At 39.6% G+C, this 20,687-nt stretch overlaps 1 protein-coding gene across 3 annotated transcripts in view; it reads right to left on the reverse strand.

The window, feature by feature from the left end:
- ccbe1 (collagen and calcium binding EGF domains 1) overlaps positions 1-20,687 on the reverse strand; it is a 114,045-nt gene that overhangs the window by 23,767 nt on the left and 69,591 nt on the right. For all 3 annotated transcript variants that reach the window (XM_061876531.1, XM_061876532.1, XM_061876533.1), the window contains 2 exons: positions 18,029-18,163; positions 17,796-17,933 (listed from right to left, as the gene is read on the reverse strand). In XM_061876531.1, coding sequence (XP_061732515.1) covers positions 17,796-17,933; positions 18,029-18,163 — 273 coding nt within the window. The remainder of the gene's footprint in view (positions 1-17,795; positions 17,934-18,028; positions 18,164-20,687) is intronic.

A 20,687-nucleotide genomic window follows, 5' to 3' on the forward strand; every position in this document is an offset into this window, starting at 1 on the left:
AAGGAGTAGGAAGAAGCAGAGCTTATTTAATCCTACCCCTTTTCATTCCATTGCAATTTTATCCCATTTCCTTGTTCTCTGTAACAGAACAATGAACAAATAAATAATAAATAAATAATACACCGTAGTAGCAAACAAATATTAAATAAATAAATCTTTGTCTCAATAAAAAAAAAGAAAAAAAAAGTTCAAGATGTTCATCATAATTCTTGTTCTGTGTACTTTGTGAACACTTGTAGTTTGAACAGTCTCTTAAAATGAATCATATTGGTGCTTTGTTTAATTTTTTGCTTAATCCATTCCATAATTTAATTCCACATACAGCTATGCAAAAGATTTTAAGTGTTGTACGAGCATAAAAATGTTTTAGATTAGATTTTCCTTAAAGGTTATATTTCTCCTGTTTTGTTGAGAAGAATTGTTGTACATTCTTGGGTAGCAGGTTATAGTTTGCTTTGTACATCATTTTAGATGTTTGCAAATGCACCAAATTGTTGAATTTCAATATTTGTGTATTAATAAATAAAGGTACATACGTTTGTTCTCTTTATCCAACACTATGTATTATTCTAATTGATCTTTTTTGGAACACAGATACTGAATGAAGCGCTCATTTGTAGTTGTTTCCCCATATTTCTACATCGTTAATCCGATAAATGTTTGTTTCAGAGAATGATAGTGTTAGAATAATCATGTACATATTATCGCACAACTTTATGCTTAAGGGTCATTGCTATAGTTATTATCAATTGTGCTGAAGCTGTATTTTTCTATTTGTGCAAAGCTGGCAATCCAAAAGATTGCAAGTCTTCTCTTATCAGTGTCTTTGTCCAGGAACGGCCTGCTGAATACCCAGGCTGAACACCGAGTAGCGGGACGCAGACAAAGCAGAGACGGGGCGATATCACCAGCGTCAACACACTTGCATTTTATTAATAGTCATATATTGTGTGTAACTGGAGCTGTTGAGATTACCCCCCTTCCCTCGACGACAGCTTCAGTGATGTAACCAGGGACCTCCCAAATAAATAGAGGAAGCACGTGGGCTGGACATTTAGAACGTAGTTTGGATCTGTAACTAGAGTACAGCCCAAAACACGTCTCTCCTCAATTAAGCACAATTTAACTCTGTCTCTGCATGATTCCTTGCTTCTCGTCTGTTTAATAGATGTCATCAGATGTTCAAGTACAATAACACTCATTTTTGTATTTTTTTTTCTTGTTTTTGAACACTGACTTTTTGCATTGAGGTTCCATGTGCACCTATTAGATTAATCTGTGGCCTAACTTGTGGAAAAATTGGCACACTGGAACCTGATTAATTTTCTGAACAGGTTTGAGCATATATGGTCGGTTACATGGTTGTCATCTACAACCGTGCATTTTGCTCTTTGCTCCGTAAGAAACTTTGAATTTAGATGAAAATTATTTTCTCACTGAGGAAGCACCCATAGCATCCAGAGGACCAAATTTTCACATTCTGTACTTTTTGCTCTTCAAAATGAATCTGGCAGTCATTTCCCATAATATCAATTAGTTTTTGAGTAATTGGTAGATAACTAACTGTACTTGGAACGTCTCTGCAGACCTGCAGCGAAGCGGGGGTGTGCCAGGACCGGCTTCGAGATCACCAACAGGTGTGTAGATGGCCCACCTGGGCCTGCTTATCTATTTACCTGTCACTCTGTTAAAAGGGAGCAGCCAGGGAGGAGAGGAGAGGAGAGGAGAGTGGGAGCTGGAGAGAGAGAGAGAGCGAGAGCGAGATTGACACCCACTAAAGACAATTGCTGAAAAGCACAACAGATGCTTTATTGTTAAATAAAACAGTGTCTAAAAACCCTGAAAAGGAGCAGTGATGTCTGTACTTGGTGGTCTGAAGAACCCGGAGGTGAGATACCTCCACAATTTGCCTCCCCGGCTGCTGCCTTTTAACAGAGCGACAGGTGATTAGATAAGGAGGCCCAGGTGGGCCATCTACGCACCTGTCGCTGATCTCGAAGCCGGTCCTAGCACACCCCAATTCGCTGCAGGTCCGCAGGCCACGCCCCCCCCCCCAGTGACATTCCAAGTACAGTTATTTATCTACCAATTACTCAAAAACTAATTGATATTATGGGAACTGACTGCCAGATTCATTTTAAAGAGCAAAAAGTACAGAATGTGAAAATTCGGTCCTCTGGACGCTATGGGTGCTTCCTTAGTGAGAAAACTATTTTCATCTACATTCAAAATTCTTATGGAGCAAAGAGCAAAATGCATGGTTGTCAATGACCACCATGTAACCGACCACATATTCGCAAACCTGTTCAAAAAATGAATCAGGTTCCAATGTACAGATTTTTCTACAAGTTAGGCCACAGATTAATCAATTAAGGTGCGCATGGAACCTCACTGCAAAAAGTCAGTGTTCAAAAACAAGAAAAAATAAAATACAAAAATGAGGGTTATTCTACTTGAACTAAGCAAAATTACCTGCAAATAGAACAAAAAAAATTCGGCTTGTCAAGACTTTCCAAAACTAGTAAAATTAGCTAACCTCAATGAACCCATAATAAGTGCACTTTTCTTGGTAGGAAAAAATAAATTTGACCTTTTTGCTCAATATGTTGAAAAATATTCTTAAATTAGGTAAATGCTAGTGCCATTTTCTTGACATAATGATATGTGCTCGGCATCATGATTTTTTTTCATGCTTGACGTAAAAAAATTGTATTTAAAAAAAGTAGTTTTATACTTGTGAGTGTTGATGACACAGCTTTGCAACAGTTGATATTCTAGTTTCAAGCATGTTTTACTCAACATAGGTCATCAAATCTCAGCAACAAGCTGTAATATCTTACTGAGATCATTTAGGACCAAAACCCCTAAAACTAGTAAAACCTTCAAACATAAAATTTGCTTAGTGAAAATAATTCTCTTATTAGACAGAAAATAAGCAAATATCACCCTTATTTGAGGTATTTAATTTTACTTAGATTTCAGTTTTTGCAGTGCTTAATTTTGGACATTACAACATCTGTAAATTATGTCAAAAAGCATAAGACTTGACTTACTAATTAAACTGCAACATTCTTGATATATTTTGATCGTTTTTATGACATCATTGTGTACTGTAGAGTCTCACACAAATGTAATGGGGAAATCATTGGTGCAAAGTTCTTGACATTTATGACCTAGGGGGCCCTACTCTGCCACTACAAAGTGGCCTGGGGCCCACTCAAATAATAACACTGAATTATTCATTTTCGTCTTAATTTTAATCATATTCAATAAATATATCTAACCTACTAAAAGTTTAACAAGACAAATATATGTTAAATGAAATGAAACCATGCTTTAATCACAAAGATTATTTTCAAGGCTTAGGTCAGGCTGATTACAAAAATAAATACTTATAAAATATATTGCAAAAGATTGAAGAAGAAGGTTTTCGTCCTGGTCGTGGAACTGTGGACCAGCTCTATACTCTCGGCAGGGTCCTTGAGGGTGCGTGGGAGTTTGCCCAACCAGTCTACATGTGGTTTGTGGATTTGGAGAAGGCATTCGACCGTGTCCCTCGGGAAGTCCTGTGGGGAGTGCTCAGAGAATATGGGGTATTGGACTGTCTTATTGTGAAGCTTCGCTCTCTGTATGATCAGTTTTAGAGCTTGGTCCTCATTCCAGGCAGTAAGTCGGACACGTTTCCAGGGAGGGTTGGACTCCGCCACTTTTATGGACAGAATTTCTAGGCGCAGTCAATGCGTTGAGAGGTTCCGGTTTGGTGACCACAGGATTAGGTCTCTGCTTTTTGCAGATGATGTGGTCCTGATGGCTTCATCTGGCCAGGATCTTCAGCTCTCACTGGATCGGTTCGCAGCAGAGTGTGAAGTGACCGGGATGAGAATCAGCACCTCCAAGTCCAAGTCCATAGTTCTCGCCCGGAAAAGGGTGGAGTGCCATCTCCGGGTTGGGGAGGAGACCCTGCCCCATGTAGAGGAGTTCAAGTACCTTGGAGTCTTGTTCACGAGTGAGGGAAGAGTGGATCGTGAGATCGACAGGTGGATCGGTGCGGCGTCTTCAGTAATGCGGACGCAGTATCGATCTGTTGTGGTGAAAAAGGAGCTGAGCCAGAAGGCAAAACTCAATTTCCTACTCGATCTACGTTCCCATCCTCACGTATGGTCATGAGCTTTGGGTTATGACCAAAAGGACAAGATCACAGGTACAAGCGACTGAAATGAGTTTCCTCCGCCGGGTGGCAGGACTCTCCCTTAGATATAGGGTTAGAAAATCTGCTATGCAGGGGGAGCTCAAAGTAAAGCTGCAGCTCCTCCACATCGAGAGGAGCTACAGTGGGGCAAAAAAGTATTTAGTCAGTCACAGATTGTGCAAGTTCTCTCATTTAAAATAATGACAGAGGTCTATAATTTTCATCATAGGTACACTTCAACTGTGAGAGACAGAATGTGAAAAAAAATCCAGGAATTCACATTGTAGGAATTTAAAATAATTTATTGTAAATTATGGTGGAAAATAAGTATTTGGTCAACCATTCAAAGTTCTCAGTGATGGAAGGAGGTTTTGGCTCAAAATCTCACAATACATGGCCCCATTCATTCTTTCCTTAACACGGATCAATTGTCCTGTCCCCTACGCAGAAGAACAGCCCCAAATATTGATGTTTCCACCCCCATGCTTCACAGTAGGTGTGGTGTTCTTGGGATGTAACTCAGTATTCTTCTTCCTCCAAACGAAGAAAAAGTTGAGTTTATACCAAAATGGATACATGGATGATACAGCAGAGGATTGGGAGAATGTCATGTGGTCAGATGAAACCAAAATATAACTTTTTGGTATCAACTCAACTCGTCGTGTTTGGAGGAAGAAAAATACTGAGTTGCATCCCAAGAACACCATACCTACTGTGAAGCATGGGGGTGGAAACATTTATGCTTTAGGGCTGTTTTTCTGCTAAGGGGACAGGACAATTGATCCGTGTTAAGGAAAGAATGAATGGGGCCATGTATTGTGAGATTTTGAGCCAAAACCTCCTTCCATCAGTGAGAGCTTTGAATGGTTGACCAAATACTTATTTTCCACTATAATTTACAAATAAATTCTTTAAAATTCCTACAATGTGAATTCCTGGATTTCTTTTTCACATTCTGTCTCTCACAGTTGAAGTGTACCTATGATGAAAATTACAGACCTCTGTCATCATTTTAAGTGGGAGAACTTGCACAATCGGTGGCTGAATAAATAAATATCAATCAATCAATCAATCAATGTTTACTTATATAGCCCTAAATCACTAGTGTCTCAAAGGGCTGCACAAACCACTACGACATCCTCGGTAGGCCCACATAAGGGCAAGGAAAACTCACACCCAGTGGGACATCGGTGACAATGATGACTATGAGAACATGATACTGTGATACTGATGATACTGATGACTATGAGAACATATGAGAACATGATACTGTGAAAGATCAATCCATAATGGATCCAACACAGTCGCGAGAGTCCAGTCCAAAGCGGATCCAACACAGCAGCGAGAGTCCCGTTCACAGCGGAGCCAGCAGGAAACCATCCCAAGCGGAGGCTGATCAGCAGCGCAGAGATGTCCCCAGCCGATACACAGGCGAGGAGTACATGGCCACCGGATCGGACCGGACTCCCTCCACAAAGGAGAGTGGGACATAGAAGAAAAAGAAAAGAAACGGCAGATCAACTGGTCTAAAAAGGGAGTCTATTTAAAGGCTAGAGTATACAAATGAGTTTTAAGGTGAGACTTAAATGCTTCTACTGAGGTGGCATCTCGAACTGTTACCGGGAGGGCATTCCAGAGTACTGGAGCCCGAAATGAAAAAGCTCTACAGCCCGCAGACTTTTTTTGGGCTTTGGGGATCACTAATAAGCCGGAGTCCTTTGAACGCAGATTTCTTGCCGGGACATATGGTACAATACAATCGGCAAGATAGGATGGAGCTAGACCGTGTAGTATTTTATACGTAAGTAGTAAAACCTTAAAGTCACATCTTAAGTGCACAGGAAGCCAGTGCAGGTGAGCCAGTACAGGCGTAATGTGATCAAACTTTCTTGTTCTTGTCAAAAGTCTAGCAGCCGCATTTTGTACCAACTGTAATCTTTTAATGCTAGACATGGGGAGACCCGAAAATAATACGTTACAGTAGTCGAGGCGAGACGTAACAAACGCATGGATAATGATCTCAGCGTCTTTAGTGGACAGAATGGAGCGAATTTTAGCGATATTGCGGAGATGAAAGAAGACCGTTTTAGTAACGCTTTTAATGTGTGCCTCAAAGGAGAGAGTTGGGTCGAAGATAATACCCAGATTCTTTACCGTGTCGCCTTGTTTAACTGTTTGGTTGTCAAATGTTAGAGTTGTATTATTAAATAGAGTTCGGTGTCTAGCAGGACCGATAATCAGCATTTCCGTTTTTTTGGCGTTGAGTTGCAAAAAGTTAGCGGACATCCATTGTTTAATTTCATTAAGACACGCCTCCAGCTGACTACAATCCGGCATGTTGGTCAGCTTTAGGGGCATGTAGAGTTGGGTGTCATCAGCATAACAGTGAAAGCTAACACCGTATTTGCGTATGACGTCACCTAGCGGCAGCATGTAGATGCTGAAGAGTGCAGGGCCAAGGACCGAACCCTGGGGAACTCCACACGTTACCTTAACGTAGTCCGAGGTCACATTGTAATGGGAGACACACTGCATCCTATCAGTAAGATAAGAGTTAAACCAAGACAGGGCTAAGTCTGACATACCAATTCGTGTTTTGATACGTTCTAATAAAATATTATGATCGACAGTATCGAAAGCAGCGCTAAGATCGAGGAGCAGCAACATAGATGACGCATCAGAATCCATCGTTAGCAATAGATCATTAGTCTTTTTTGCGAGGGCTGTCTCCGTGGAGTGATTTGCCCTGAAACCGGATTGAAAGGTTTCACATAGATTGTTAGACGCTAAGTGTTCATTTAACTGCTCCGCAACAATTTTTTTGAGGATTTTTGAAATAAAGGGAAGGTGAGACACCGGTCGGTAGTTTACCATGAGGTCAGGATCGATGTTAGGTCTTTTAAGAAGAGGATGAATAACCACTTTTTTGAATGCTAGGGGAACAGTGCCAGAGGAAAGTGATAAGTTTATAATATTTAGCACTGATGGACCTAATAATACAAAGAGCTCCTTGATCAGTTTCCCAGGAAGAGGGTCAAGTAAACAAGTTGTTTGTTTTATTCCATTTACACGTTGTAACAATTCCTCTAATGTTATTTCCTCAAAACGAGAGAAACTATTTTGGAGGGCAGTATCCGCCGTATATACAATCGTGTCAGTGTTAATAGAACCCCGTTGTAGCTGGGACGCATTGTCTTTAATCTCCTTTCTAATGACTTCAATTTTCTTACTAAAGAAATACTTTTTTGCCCCACTGTGGATGAGATGGTTTGGGCATCTAAACGCCTCCCTAGGGAAAAATACAGTAAACGCCTCCCTAGGGAGGCGTTTAGGGCACGTCCAAGCGGTAAGAGGCCTCGGGGAAGACCCAGGACACGTTGGGATGACTATGTCTCCCGGCTGGCCTGGGAACGCCTCGGGATCTCCCGGGAAGAGCTGGACGAAGTGGCTGGGGAGAAGGAAGTCTGGGCTTCCCTGTTTAGGCTGCTGGATGGATGGATGGAAGATTGAAGTGGACTCATAAAAACTGAAGATAATAAATGTACATACATTGTACTAAAATATGTTTGACTAAATTAATAAATAATAATAATATACATAATTTTTAAATAAACTTAGATACTGTATTTTACGGAGTATAAGTCGCGCGCCTGCCGAAAATGCATAACAAAAAAGGAAAAAAACATATAAGTCGCACTGGAGTATGAGTTGCATTTTTGGGGGAAATTTATTTGATAAAACCCAACACCAAGAAGAGACATTTGAAAGGCAATTTAAAATAAATAAAGAATAGTGAACAACAGGCTGAATAAGTGTACGTTATATGACGCATAAATAACCAACTGAGAAGGTGCCTGGTATGTTAACGTAACATATGGTAAGAGTCATTCAAATAACTATAACATATAGAACATGCTATACGTTTACCAAACAATCTGTCACTCCTAATCGATAAATCCCATGAAATCTTATACGTCGAGTCTCTTACGTGAATGAGCTAAATAATATTATTTGATATTTTACGGTAATGTGTTAATAATTTCACATATGTGTCGCTCCTGAGTATAAGTCGCACCCATGGCCAAACTATGAAACAAACTGCGACTTTTAGTCCGAAAAGTACGGTATAAGTGCAAATGAAAATACAGCTTCCCTATTTCAGTCAGAACTTTTGCACTGAAGAAACGTCTCCAGTCTTCTTCTGTTTGTTTGAGATTCTCATTACTGTCACAAGTGGTGGAAAAGTGTATTACAACTAAGTACCGCTGCGACCCATATTGACAGCAGACAAACAGATATTTTTTGGCGGCCGTCAAGGAGCCGCTCGCTGCCCAACGGTAAGAAACACTACTCTAAAGCAGTGGTTCTTAACCTTTTTTCAGTAATGTAACCCCTGTGAACATGTTTTTTAATTCAAGTACCCCCTAATCAGAGCAAAGCATTTTTGGTTGGAAAAAAGAGATAACGAAGTAAATACAGCACTATGTCATCAGTTACTGATTTATTAAATTGTGAAACAGTGCAAAAATATTGCTCATTTGTAGTGAACTATTTGGAAAAAAAGATACAAAAATAGCTAAAAACTTGTTGAAAAATAAACAAGTAATTCAATTATAAATAAATATTTCTACACTTAGAAGTAATCAACGTAAAAAGTGCCCTCTTTGGGGATTGTAATAGAGATCCATCTGGATTCATGAACTTAATTCTAAACATTTCTTCACAAAAAAAGAAATCTTTAACATTAATATTTATGGAACACGTCCGCAAAAAATCTAGCTGTCAACATTGAATTGTTGTATATCTTTTTACAGTTTATGAGCTTACATTCATATTTTGTTGAAGTATTATTCAATAAATATATTTATAAAGGGTTTTTGAATTGCTGGTATTTTAAAAATATTTAAAAAAAATCTCACGTACCCCTTGGCATACCTTCAAGTACCCCCAGGGGTACGCGTACCCCCATTTGAGAAACACTGCTCTAAAGGATACTATGCATCACTCAATCAACCGTCAATCCCGGTTGATATGCCAAAACTACAGACATGAAGTTTAGTACAAGGAAACCAAAAAACAACATAATAAAATCTATTTAATTAAACCATTAAAATGAACTACACCTCAAATTAATGAGCCGTGGCAGTATGAACTGCTGTAAATCAGTGGGATACATTCCAATGTGAAAATGGATCAGTGTTTAATTGGGAAGTATGGAAATAGACGATTTCACAGCTGACATGTTGAGACGTGCTACATCACACCTCGCGAGCTTGCCGCCACTCATTCCTCGCCCTTTGACTCGAGACAGAGGGACGTTTCAGTCCAAATTCAAACCCCAGATTTCCTAATTTTCCGCTGTCATTCACATTTATTTCTCTAGTCGAACTTGAAGTGATTATCGAAGTAACGGGTAGAGTACAGAGGTTGGTTTTGTTTCCAGCTGGGGACTACAAGTACATATTTAGTGGCTGAGTGACAGTGCCTGGACCTTTTTTCCTTCAAAAAAAATCAGGCGCACATGATTCCGCTGTACGTGCTGGGGTTTCCTCACGCCGCCACTTCTGTTGTTTTTGGTAACCAAAGTTTTTGGTTCCTTTTGGGAGGAAGTGGCAAACGTGCAGCCTCATTGGCGACGGAACAGGCGTGGACATCTTGTTTTCTTTTTAATGGTCCAAATCCTTTGTGATGTTTTCCTCAAGAGCATCGGGCAAACCAGAGAAGGACCCAGGAGTGGATGGGGTCAGAGGTCAAACTCAGGAAGCAAAACTGCTCTGACATAAGCGATATGTAACGAGTACCAGCTGTCAGTGTTTGCATTAGAAACTCGCTCACACGTTTTCTGTGGATACGTCGGTATAAGTGGAATAATCCAGCAGGTGGCGCTGTGTGTTTAATAGAAAGTAATGATTTAATTACATAATGAATCTGACTACCATACATTCTCCAATTAACACTTTTTATTCAGTTAACCCTTTAGTTGCCGGCTAACTAGTCAAGAAAACTAAATAACTGTCAGGGTCTCTAATTAGCACCGGGTCAAATAACATTGTCAATAACGGCCTTGGCTGTGGGCAACCTCCTAAAGTATTCTTTGTCCAAAAAGAAAAAAATAGCTATGTTTGAAGTTTAATGACAGGTAACCATCTAGCACAGGGGTCACCAAGGCGGTGCCCGCGGGCACCAGGTCGCCCGTAAGGACCAGCTTAGTCGCCCGCTGGCCTGTTCTAAAAAAAAGCTCAAATAGCAGCACTTACCAGTGAGCTGCCTCTATTTTTTAAATTGTATTTTTTGGGGGATTGCTTTGCTCGACATTTTTAATTCTAAGAGAGACAAAACTCAAATAGAATTTGAAAATCCAACAAAATATTTTAAAGACTTGGTCTTCACTTGTTTAAATAAATTCATTAATTTTTTTACTTTGCTTCTTATAACTTTCAGAAAGACAGTTTTAAAGAAAAAATACAACCTTAAAAATGATTTTAGGATTTTTAAACACATATACCTTTTAACCTTTTAAATTCCGTCTTCTTCTTTCCTGACAATTTAAATCAAGTTCAAGATTTTTTTTTTAATTATAAAGAATAATAAATACATTTTTATTTAATTCTTCATTTTAGCTCCTGTTTTTTTGAAGAAGAATATTTGTGAAATATTTCTTCAAACTTATTATGATTAAAATTCCCAAAAATTATTCTGGCAAATCTAGAAAATCTGTAGAATCAAATTTAAATCTTATTTTAAAGTCTTTTGAATTTCTTTTAAAATTTTTTTGTTCTGGAAAATCTAGAAGAATTAATGATTTGTCTTTGTTAGAAATATAGCTTGGTCCAATTTGTTATATATTATAACAAAAGGCAGATTGGAGTTTTAACCTATTTAAAACATGACATCAAACTTCTAAAATTATTCTTAATCAGGAAAAATTACTAATGATGTTCCATAAATTCTTTTTTTAAAAGATTCAAATTAGCTAGTTTTTCTATTCATTTCAGAGTTGAAATTGAAGATCAACTATGTTTCAAATTTTTTATTTCATTTTTTTCGTGTTTTCTCCTCTTTTAAACCGTTCAATTAAGTGTTTTTTTCATCATTTATTCTCAACAAAAAACCTTCTGTAAAAGGAAAAAAAATGTACGACAGAATGACAGACAGAAATACCCATTTTTTTTATATATATAGATTTATTTATTAAAGGTAAATTGAGCAAATTGGTTATTTCTGGCAATTTATTTAAGTGTGTATCAAACTGGTAGCCCTTCGCATTAATCAGTACCCCAGAAGTAGCTCTTGGTTTCAAAAAGGTTGGTGACCCCTGTTCTAGCAGCTTTTACCATGAATTGATTAACGTGGACCCCGACTTAAACAAGTTGAAAAACTTATTGGGGTGTTACCATTTAGTGGTCAATTGTAGGGAATATGTACTGTACTGTGCAATCTACTAATAAAAGTTTCAATCAATCAATCAATCAATCAATCTACATGCATTTAGGGCTGGGCGATATATCGAATATACTCGTTGGGACGGCGTGGCGCAGTGGTAGAGTGGTCGTGCGCAACCCGAGGGTCCCAGGTTCAATCCCCACCTAGTACCAACCTCGTCACGTCCGTTGTGTCCTGAGCAAGACACTTCACCCTTGCTCCTGATGGGTGCTGGTTAGCGCCTTGCATGGTAGATCCCTCCATCAGTGGGTGAATGGGTAAATGTGGAAGTAGTGTCAAAGTGCTTTGAGTACCTTGAAGGTAGAAAAGCGCTATACAAGTACAACCCATTTATTTATCATTTATCATATCGCGGGTTTGTCTACATTCTCACGCAGTTGTTTTTAGTTGCGGGAATTACATTGCAGGCATTTTTCACTCTTTCTTGTATCTGCTTCTCACTGAGACATAAAAACAAGCACACCTTGTTACATACGTCACATACTGTCACCTGTGCAACGTCATACGCCCTCAAGTGTTCATTCAAGGCTAAGGCAAAATATCGAGATATATATCGTGTATCGTGACATGGCCTTAAAATATCGAGATATTATTAAAAGGCCATATCGCCCAGCCCTACATGCATGTAGATAAAGTGCATGAATGTATCTACATGCATGAGCTGTTGCTAACAGTGTGACACGGCAATGCACTGCCGTGTAAACGCACCAGTTCTATTAATGTCGACTGAGCAGTTTGCTACTTATCCTTTCTACAACACTGGCTCTGTTGCTGCAGGGTTATGCAATATGCTTGTTAGTAAATGACCGTGTGGTGAAAGGCATCATTGTTGAACACTACAAACTTTGTCGAGCAATTCAAAGCCAAAATTAAGTCAACAATAATAATGTGAGTAAACTACAGCTTGTAGCCTGAAACATGACTTCTTCTCGGAAGTGAAAACCAGTGATGGTCAACCAGGCTAAGATGGCTGTTATACAGCAAGCAGCGTGTGCACTATCTGAGTATAGAAGAGTCCTATATATTCCTGCGAAAAGCAGATGCTAGAAAAAAAAAGATATCAAGGATTATCTGTTGGCCGCGTTCCCAGACATGTCCAACTATTATTAGAGTTGCGCGGAAAGGCAATTATATCATCCGCAATTACATCACCAAAGTCGTTATCCACCCGCCGTCCACCCGAACAGACATTTTATCAGGACCATACCTGCCCGCCAACCGCCCGCTGAAATAAATCAGAGGTCGGCCGCCTTTACCACTCACAGAGCTATTTAAACCTGTTTCACAGAGTAATGAAAACAATTGGAGCCGCTAACGTTCTTGCGACTATCCAATAGCATTCATCCTGATGACAAGAATATGGGCGTGCTGTGAAGACATTGCCTTAGACACCCTCAACAACATGTATGAACCGATTGTTGGTCCGGCAACATGTTGTGTGCAGCTTCCGCAATTACACGTACAAGATTGAAAGGCATACTGGGTGATACAGAGTACACTGATGGTTGTGATATAAACAACTTTAACACTTACTAATATGCGCCACGCTGTGAAGCCACACAATAAAAGATTGACAGACACATTTCGGGAGAACATCCTCACAGTAACACAACATGAACGCAACACAACAAATACCCAGAATCCTTTGTATCCGTGACGGGCCCAGAATATATTTTACACCCTCGCGCCCCCCGTCTCTTCCTTTTCTTCTCTTTCTATCCCCTCCTGCATAGCTGCACCAAATGATAATATAAATACATTGAATAAAGTCAAATACAAACAAGGCAACAAGAGAAGTATCCAACACTTGTCTTTTGTAAAGTAAATTTGTACAGCTGATATGGGCATCAACATTAACTATATGATTTGCCTGAAAAGCTGGACAGGACAAAAGAAAAAAAAAAGAAAATGTGTGGCGCAATACAAAGCCTAAAATACTGGAGACTCAGGACTGTTGAACTACTTAAGCTGTACATCAAGCAAGAAAGGGAAAGAATTCCACCTGAAAACCTTCAAAAATTGGTTTCCTAAGGTAATAATAAATAATAATAATGAATTTGATAAAATATCAAAGTGCTACAAAGTATAATAATGATAATAATAAAAAAAAAATAGAAGGTTAGAATATATAATAAAAAAATAAAATAGAAATGAAATCATGAAAACACTAGATAAACACTAGACAAAACAGAAACATAGATACAAATAGAAATAAAAGCATGAAAGCACTGGATAAAACAAATGAGCAAGCAGTGTATTTAAAAACAAGAAAGCAGAGAAATTAGATAAGGCCTGTGCTAAAAAGGTGTTTTTTTAGTCCCTTCTTTCCCTGCTTGGCACTCAGCATCAAGGGTTGGAATGGGGGCTTAAAGGGGAACATTATCACCAAACCTATGCAAGCGTCAATATATACCTTGATGTTGCAGAAAAAAGACCATGTATTTTTTCAACCGATTTCCGAACTCCAAATGGGTGAATTTTGGCAAATTAAACGCCTTTCTGTTTATCGGTCTTTTAGCAATGACGTCAGAACGTGACGTCACCGAGTTAACACACCCGCCATTTTCATTTTCAACACATTGCAAACACCGGGTCTCAGCTCTGTTATTTTCTGTTTTTTCGACTATTTTTTGGAACCTTGGAGACATCATGCCTCGTCGGTGTGTTGTCGGAGGGTGTAACAACACTAACAGGGAGGGATTCAAGTAGCACCACTGGCAAGAAATCTGCCGCCAGACCCCCATTGAATGTACCAAAGTGTCTTCACATTTGACCGGCGGTGCTAAGACGGACATGGCTCAGAGATGTATGGATAACCTGCAGATGCATTTGCAACGATTAAGTCAACGAAATCACAAAGGTGAGTTTTGTTGATGTTGTTGACTTATGTGTTTTAATCAGACATATTTGGTCACGGCATGACTGCCGGCTAATTGATGCTAACATGCTACACTAATCGATGCTAACATGCTATTTACGCTAGCTGTATGTACATTTGAAACTAGATACCCACATTTAATGCGAAACAAACACTTACCAATCGACGGATTTAAGTTGCTCCAGTGTCCCAAGATGCGAAAGTCCTGATCGTTTGGTCTGCACATTTTACCGGCGATGCTAATAAGGCAGCCATGCTATGGGCCACTTCATTAGGTACACCCATGCTATGGCCCAATAGCGTCAATAGCTATTCGCTCAATAACTTCAATTTCTTCTTCAATTTCATTTTTGCTATCTGCCTCCATACTCCGACCATCTGTTTCAATACATGCATAATCTGTTGAATTGCTTAAACCGCTGAAATCCGAGTCTGAATCCGAGCTAATGTCGCTATATCTTGCTGTGGTAACCGCCATGTTGTTTGTATTGGCAGCACTGTATGACGTCACAGGGAAATGGACAGTCGCATCGCAAATAGCGAAAATCAAGAACTTTAAAGCTTTTTTTAGGGATATTCCGGGAAGTGTAAAATTTTGAAAAAAACTACAAAAACTAAAACAAGACACTGGGAACTGATTTTTATTGTTTTCAACCCTTTTGAAATTGTGATAATGTTCCCCTTTAAATCACCACAAATGATTCCCGGGCGCGGCACCGCTGCTGCCCACTGCTCCCCTCGCCTCCCAGGGGGTGAACATGGGGATGGGTCAAATGCAGAGGACGAATTTCGCCACACCTAGTGTGTGTGTGACAATCATTGGTGCTTTAAAACGGTCGACCGACTGTGGTGCTCTAAGATGGTCGGGGAGAGCGTTCCAGAGTTCGGGTGCGGCCCATTGATTGTAATTTTGTCCTAATGGGTTTAAGGAGGTTAGTGTTTGAGAAGCGGAGGTTGCGGGTAGGAGGTTGAGGGGAAACTAGGTCCTTGAGGTAGGAGGGGCCGTTGCCGTAGATGCATTGGTGAGTTAGCAGGTTCATCTTAAATTGGGTCCGGGATGCAATGGGGAGCCCAGTGGAGTGATTGATTGAATTGATTAATTTAAATATTTATTTCAAACCTACATAGTACAACAAAACATTTTTTTTTCTTTTTTACATTTTGGCAGGGATAATCATGCAAGGCTTGAAAAGGGGTTGGATGAAGCAGATGCTTATAATATCCCAACCCCTCTCACTCATTCCACATTTAACATAAACATTATAATACTGTTATTATTGTGATTTGAGGATGGGTGTGATCACACTTGCGCACTCTCATCAAGATCCTCGCTGCGCTGTTTTGAATGTACTGGGGCTTTTTGATGCTCTTTTTGGTTGACCCTGTCGGCTGGGGTGAGTGAGGGGCGGAGTCTTGAGATGTTGCGGAGGTGAAAGAAAGAGGTTTTGCACAGATGGTTAATGTGGGTCTCAAAGTTCAGTTCAGTTCCCAAAAGTTTAGTGAATGTTGTTAAAAGGAAAGGCCATGTAACACAGTGGTAAAAATGCCCGTCCCAACTTTTTTGCAATGTGTTGCTGCATGATTATTTGCAAGTTAAGTTTATCAGTTCGAACATTAAATATCTTGTCTTTGCAGTCTATTCAATTGAATATAAGTTTAAAAGGATTTGCAAATCATTGTAATTTGTTTTTATTTACAATTTCTAGGGGTGTAACGGTACCTGTATTTGTATTGAACCGTTTCGGTTTGGAGGTGTACCGAACGAGTACACATGCTAGCAGCGACCGGTCTAGGACAACATGTAAAAGCCAGAGCTGGAAGACCCTCCTGCCTCGTTAACATCTCCCGTTTGGGAACATTTTGGCTGCGCGATACAACAATGGAGGACGGAGGTTTGCTGATATTGTTCAGCAGCTGCTTCTGACAACACGTCAAACATGTGTTGCACCTTTCCTACTTCCTGCTCCCAGTCGAGGAACGCAGGGCAGACACTCCTCCAGGGCTGATGTATTCTCGGGGGCAACACCTTTCACTCTACCCGGCAGTGGGTCTCCACAGCTCCGGAATCCAGTGTAAATGAAGAATCCGGCGATTAGTTGCAAATCGTGGCTTTATTCAGGTCTTGCACACAGCCCATCCAACAAAACACCAGCCAATACCGCACTCACGCTACGCTCCCTCACGTCGCTCGCCCACACACTCACTGATGTCACTCACCTCACATGCTGTCATATATTAAAGGGCCACACACACACATACGCTACTCTCATAATACATGCTAACCCATTTGAAGCGTCACCACCGCATTCAAGCAGCCTCTCCTTAACAAATGTTTTTATAGCAGCAGATTTAAGTCCACATTGCATAAAAACTAATTTTGGCCCACTTCTATGGTGGAAGAACAATGAGCCCATATATACTCTTACTGCCAAGTTAACCAGGCTAATAAAAGTCTCAATCAATCAATCAAAAAAATCACTATATATGTAGAAAGGTTTTGTTAAGAAACCTTTCTGAGCCTTATCTTATTAAGTTTTTATTTTATACCTGTTGACCACATTAACCTTGGCAATGGACCCTGTGTGTATATGTGTGTTATGCCATTGTTTACAAATTTGGTACATAAATAACCCAAAAAAATTATATTTTGTTGTTTTCTTACTGTTCCGAAAATGTACCGAACCGTGACCTCTAAACCGAGGTACGTACCGAACCGAAATTTTTGTGTACCGTTACACCTCTACAATTTACACAACGTGCCAACTTCACTGGTTTTGGGTTTTCTATGGTTGTTGCCTTTTGTAAAAGCTTAACTCTTGAGTTTTGTTCACTTTTAATTAATTTTATTCAGACTTGCTCAGTTGGTAATTTATGGAACACTGGTAGCAAACACGTGTTTTAAGAAATACAAATAATATCAATATATTACTTAAAGGGGAAACACTAAACCTTTGACGAGTGATCACAGCAAACTTGTGCATTTTTCGTCTTCGCTCCTTTGTACCGTAGTGTGTGGTAATTTTGTCATCGTCTTCCAAAAAATCTTGCAGTTTTCCGCCCTTCTTGATTACCTCTCAGGGAACTCGGAAGAAATGTTTGTCCTTTTCGCGATTTAAACAATTTGTACAGCCGAAAACAATGCAAACAGAGCATTATTCTTCACGAAAGGCTAAATGGCGCAGATCACCCATTGAAAACAGACGCTGGCTTGACCACCACGTGTGTTCAATGAGCAGGACGTGACAATAAAACCGAGCATTTCTCGTGTGTAAAGACATCACTGACCTCTCTCCCCCTTGGTGCATGTTCGCCCGTCTTCTTCCAGGAAGTAGCCCGTCTCACACTCGCACCTAAAGCTCCCCACCGCGTTGACGCAGATTTGAGAACAGGCCGTTTTGTTTGTCTCGACGCATTCGTCGATGTCTTGCAGTATGAAAACAGAAAATCAGACAAGAAACATGAGGCATGTAAAATAAAAAACATAATATCTAATTGATGGATGCTGCGCAAAAGCTCACCCAGGCAATAAGGCTTCTCATGGTTCCTGTGCCTCTCGCGGTGATATCGGTAGCCGGGGTAACAGGTGCACACCACTCGGCCGAAATGATCGGTACACTGCTGCTCACAGGGGGCGCCAGCACACACGTCATAATCTTCAACGAAAAAATAACAAATTACCTAACAGTTGGAAAGCAGTTTTTTTAAGATAAAAGCGAAAAGAAAAGGTTGTTAAAGAGGCAACAGTGGCTTAGCGCTAAACCTCTATCAAAAGGAAAGTCACCCAGTGTTTCTTTGTGGTAGCCCGCCACAAATAAATTTGGACCACATAAATTGATTTACCGCTACCTGTTAGGTGGCGGTATACATTGTACTGTAAGTCAGCTTCTGAACACAGCTCATACACATAGGCATTTATCTGCAAGTGAATGCATTTACTCGGTAAATAAATGCATTGGGTAAAAAAACAAAAACGAATGGGAGAGAAGATCTAGACCTGCAGTGCACCAGCACAAGGCCAGGGAGTGAGCTTTACCACTATCGTGAAAGGCGAGGTGTGGAAGCATGCAGAACACCCCATTCGACAAATTTCGCCACACCTAGTCTGTGTGTGAGACAATCATTGGTACTTTAACTTTAACTAGCGTTAACCATGACTAGTTTAAGTCAGGGGCGTCACTAGACCTAATACTGTACTGGGGCACACCTGGGGCACAAATTATTCATGTGAGCGTGGAAAGCGCGCAAGCAAAAACATTTTTAGCACTTATTTATCATAAAAAATACACAAATAGTGCTTTAAGCCATGAAATCATATCAGATTATGTTGTATGGATCTTTGATTAACCACCTGAAATTAACTAATGCATTTGACCTACTTGTGCACTTTTTTTACTCCAGACTTCTAAACTGCTACTGGTAAAAGCAAAAACAAAGAGCAATGAATCTTTTTGAAGTATATATTGCAGTAATCATCTGCAAATTTAACATTTACAAAAGTAAAACAAAAACTAAAGCACCCCTACATCTCTGGGTTCTTTTATATTATTTAATTTCCATTTATGGCAATGTGGCGAAACATATATCAGATACACAAAACTATAAAATATACACAAAACAATAAAGCCACAGTAGTAGAATAAATAAACAACTGTTGTGTGTCTGTTCAGGGAATCATTTTCTGAGAAGTAAACTGTAACGTCTCCTTTTCATTTTTGCAAAGTGGTCAATCACTCTGGACAGACATGGAAATATTACAGTAACTGTTATACAGTTGACCAGTGGTTCCCAACTGCTGGGTCGTTACATAAAAGTGGATTGTGTGTCATTTTCAGTGAGTCGCAGTCAGATGTGTGCATGAAAAAAAAAAAGTTTAGGGAGAAAAAAATCAAATTGTGGCAACAAAACCAGATATTTATTGCCATTTTTCTAGTGACTATTAGTGAGTATTGTAGCAAAAGGCAAACCGACTAACAAATTGGAGGAGGACTCAGGACAGACGTGGAAATATATACATATTTTTAATCTAAATGGGGCAACAAAACCCGATATTTTCAGCCATCTTTCTGAAAACAAATACAGAAATGTTACTATTTTTTCTGGAAACAAAACCAGATGCTATGGCTGTAGCCATTTTTCTGGTGACAAAACAAGATTATTTTAGTCAAAGTCACACCGATTATCAAGACAGGTCTACTGTGCTGTTTTTCTGTGAAATAAACTTGAATGATTTAAAAATTTGGCTCACGACTTGATTATATGGAAAAATGTTTTTCTTCCTGAAGATAAACCATTTGAGAAGCACTCAACTCACACATGCTTACTCCAAATCATCATTGATGCAGAACCAGCAGACAATAACCAACATTATGTTTCATGTTAATAGGAAATTCTCCCGACAGCTCGTACAGCAAATGAATATGTTTGTCTTGATACAAGGAATAAGGTTAGCTAACTTAGCATCAACTTAAGACAATGATGTTGCCTAGCTAGCTAGGACTTAACTTACATTTCTCATTCCTGCTGCTTCTTTTCTGCTCCGGGCGAATAACTTTCTTAAATCCATCTAGGAGTTACAGTTTGAGTCAAATCAAAATCAAAATAATGTAATTAACAAATTGTTGTTGGCTAACGTTACCTTCCTCATGCAGTGATTCTCATCCTCTCTCTCTCTCTCTCTCCCTTTCTCTCTCTCTCTCTCTCTCTCAACCGAAGTCTCGATCCACACGTGAATAAATTACCATATTAAGTAGCCATGTGCTCATTGTTACTTGGAGTGAATACAGTAGCAATCAATTACCATACTAAGTAGTATGTGCGCTGTTGTCTATGTTATGTAGACTTAAAACTCTGAAGCGTTTTTTTTTATTGGTGAAATTTTTACTGGGGCACTACAGATCAACAGTGGGGCACGTGCCCCAGTGAACTCTGTCTGGCGACGCCCCTGGTTTAAGTACTAAGAAGTGAAATACGTCAACTAAGAGTGACCAAAGTACAGACAGGGGGTCATTTGCAGGCCACAGGTTGGTTTTTCTATGGGCCCGTAGCACATTGTAATAGTAAAATACCCCAAAACAAACCCAGCAAAAATGAACAATAATCTGAAAAGGCATAATGTAACGACAAAAAGCTGAAATTTCAATACTAATAACTCCTCCCGCACTTACCTTGCAACCTACC

Source organism: Nerophis ophidion, linkage group LG17 (genome assembly GCF_033978795.1).
Source record: "Nerophis ophidion isolate RoL-2023_Sa linkage group LG17, RoL_Noph_v1.0, whole genome shotgun sequence".
In the NCBI taxonomy this organism is placed as follows: Eukaryota; Metazoa; Chordata; class Actinopteri; order Syngnathiformes; family Syngnathidae; genus Nerophis; species Nerophis ophidion.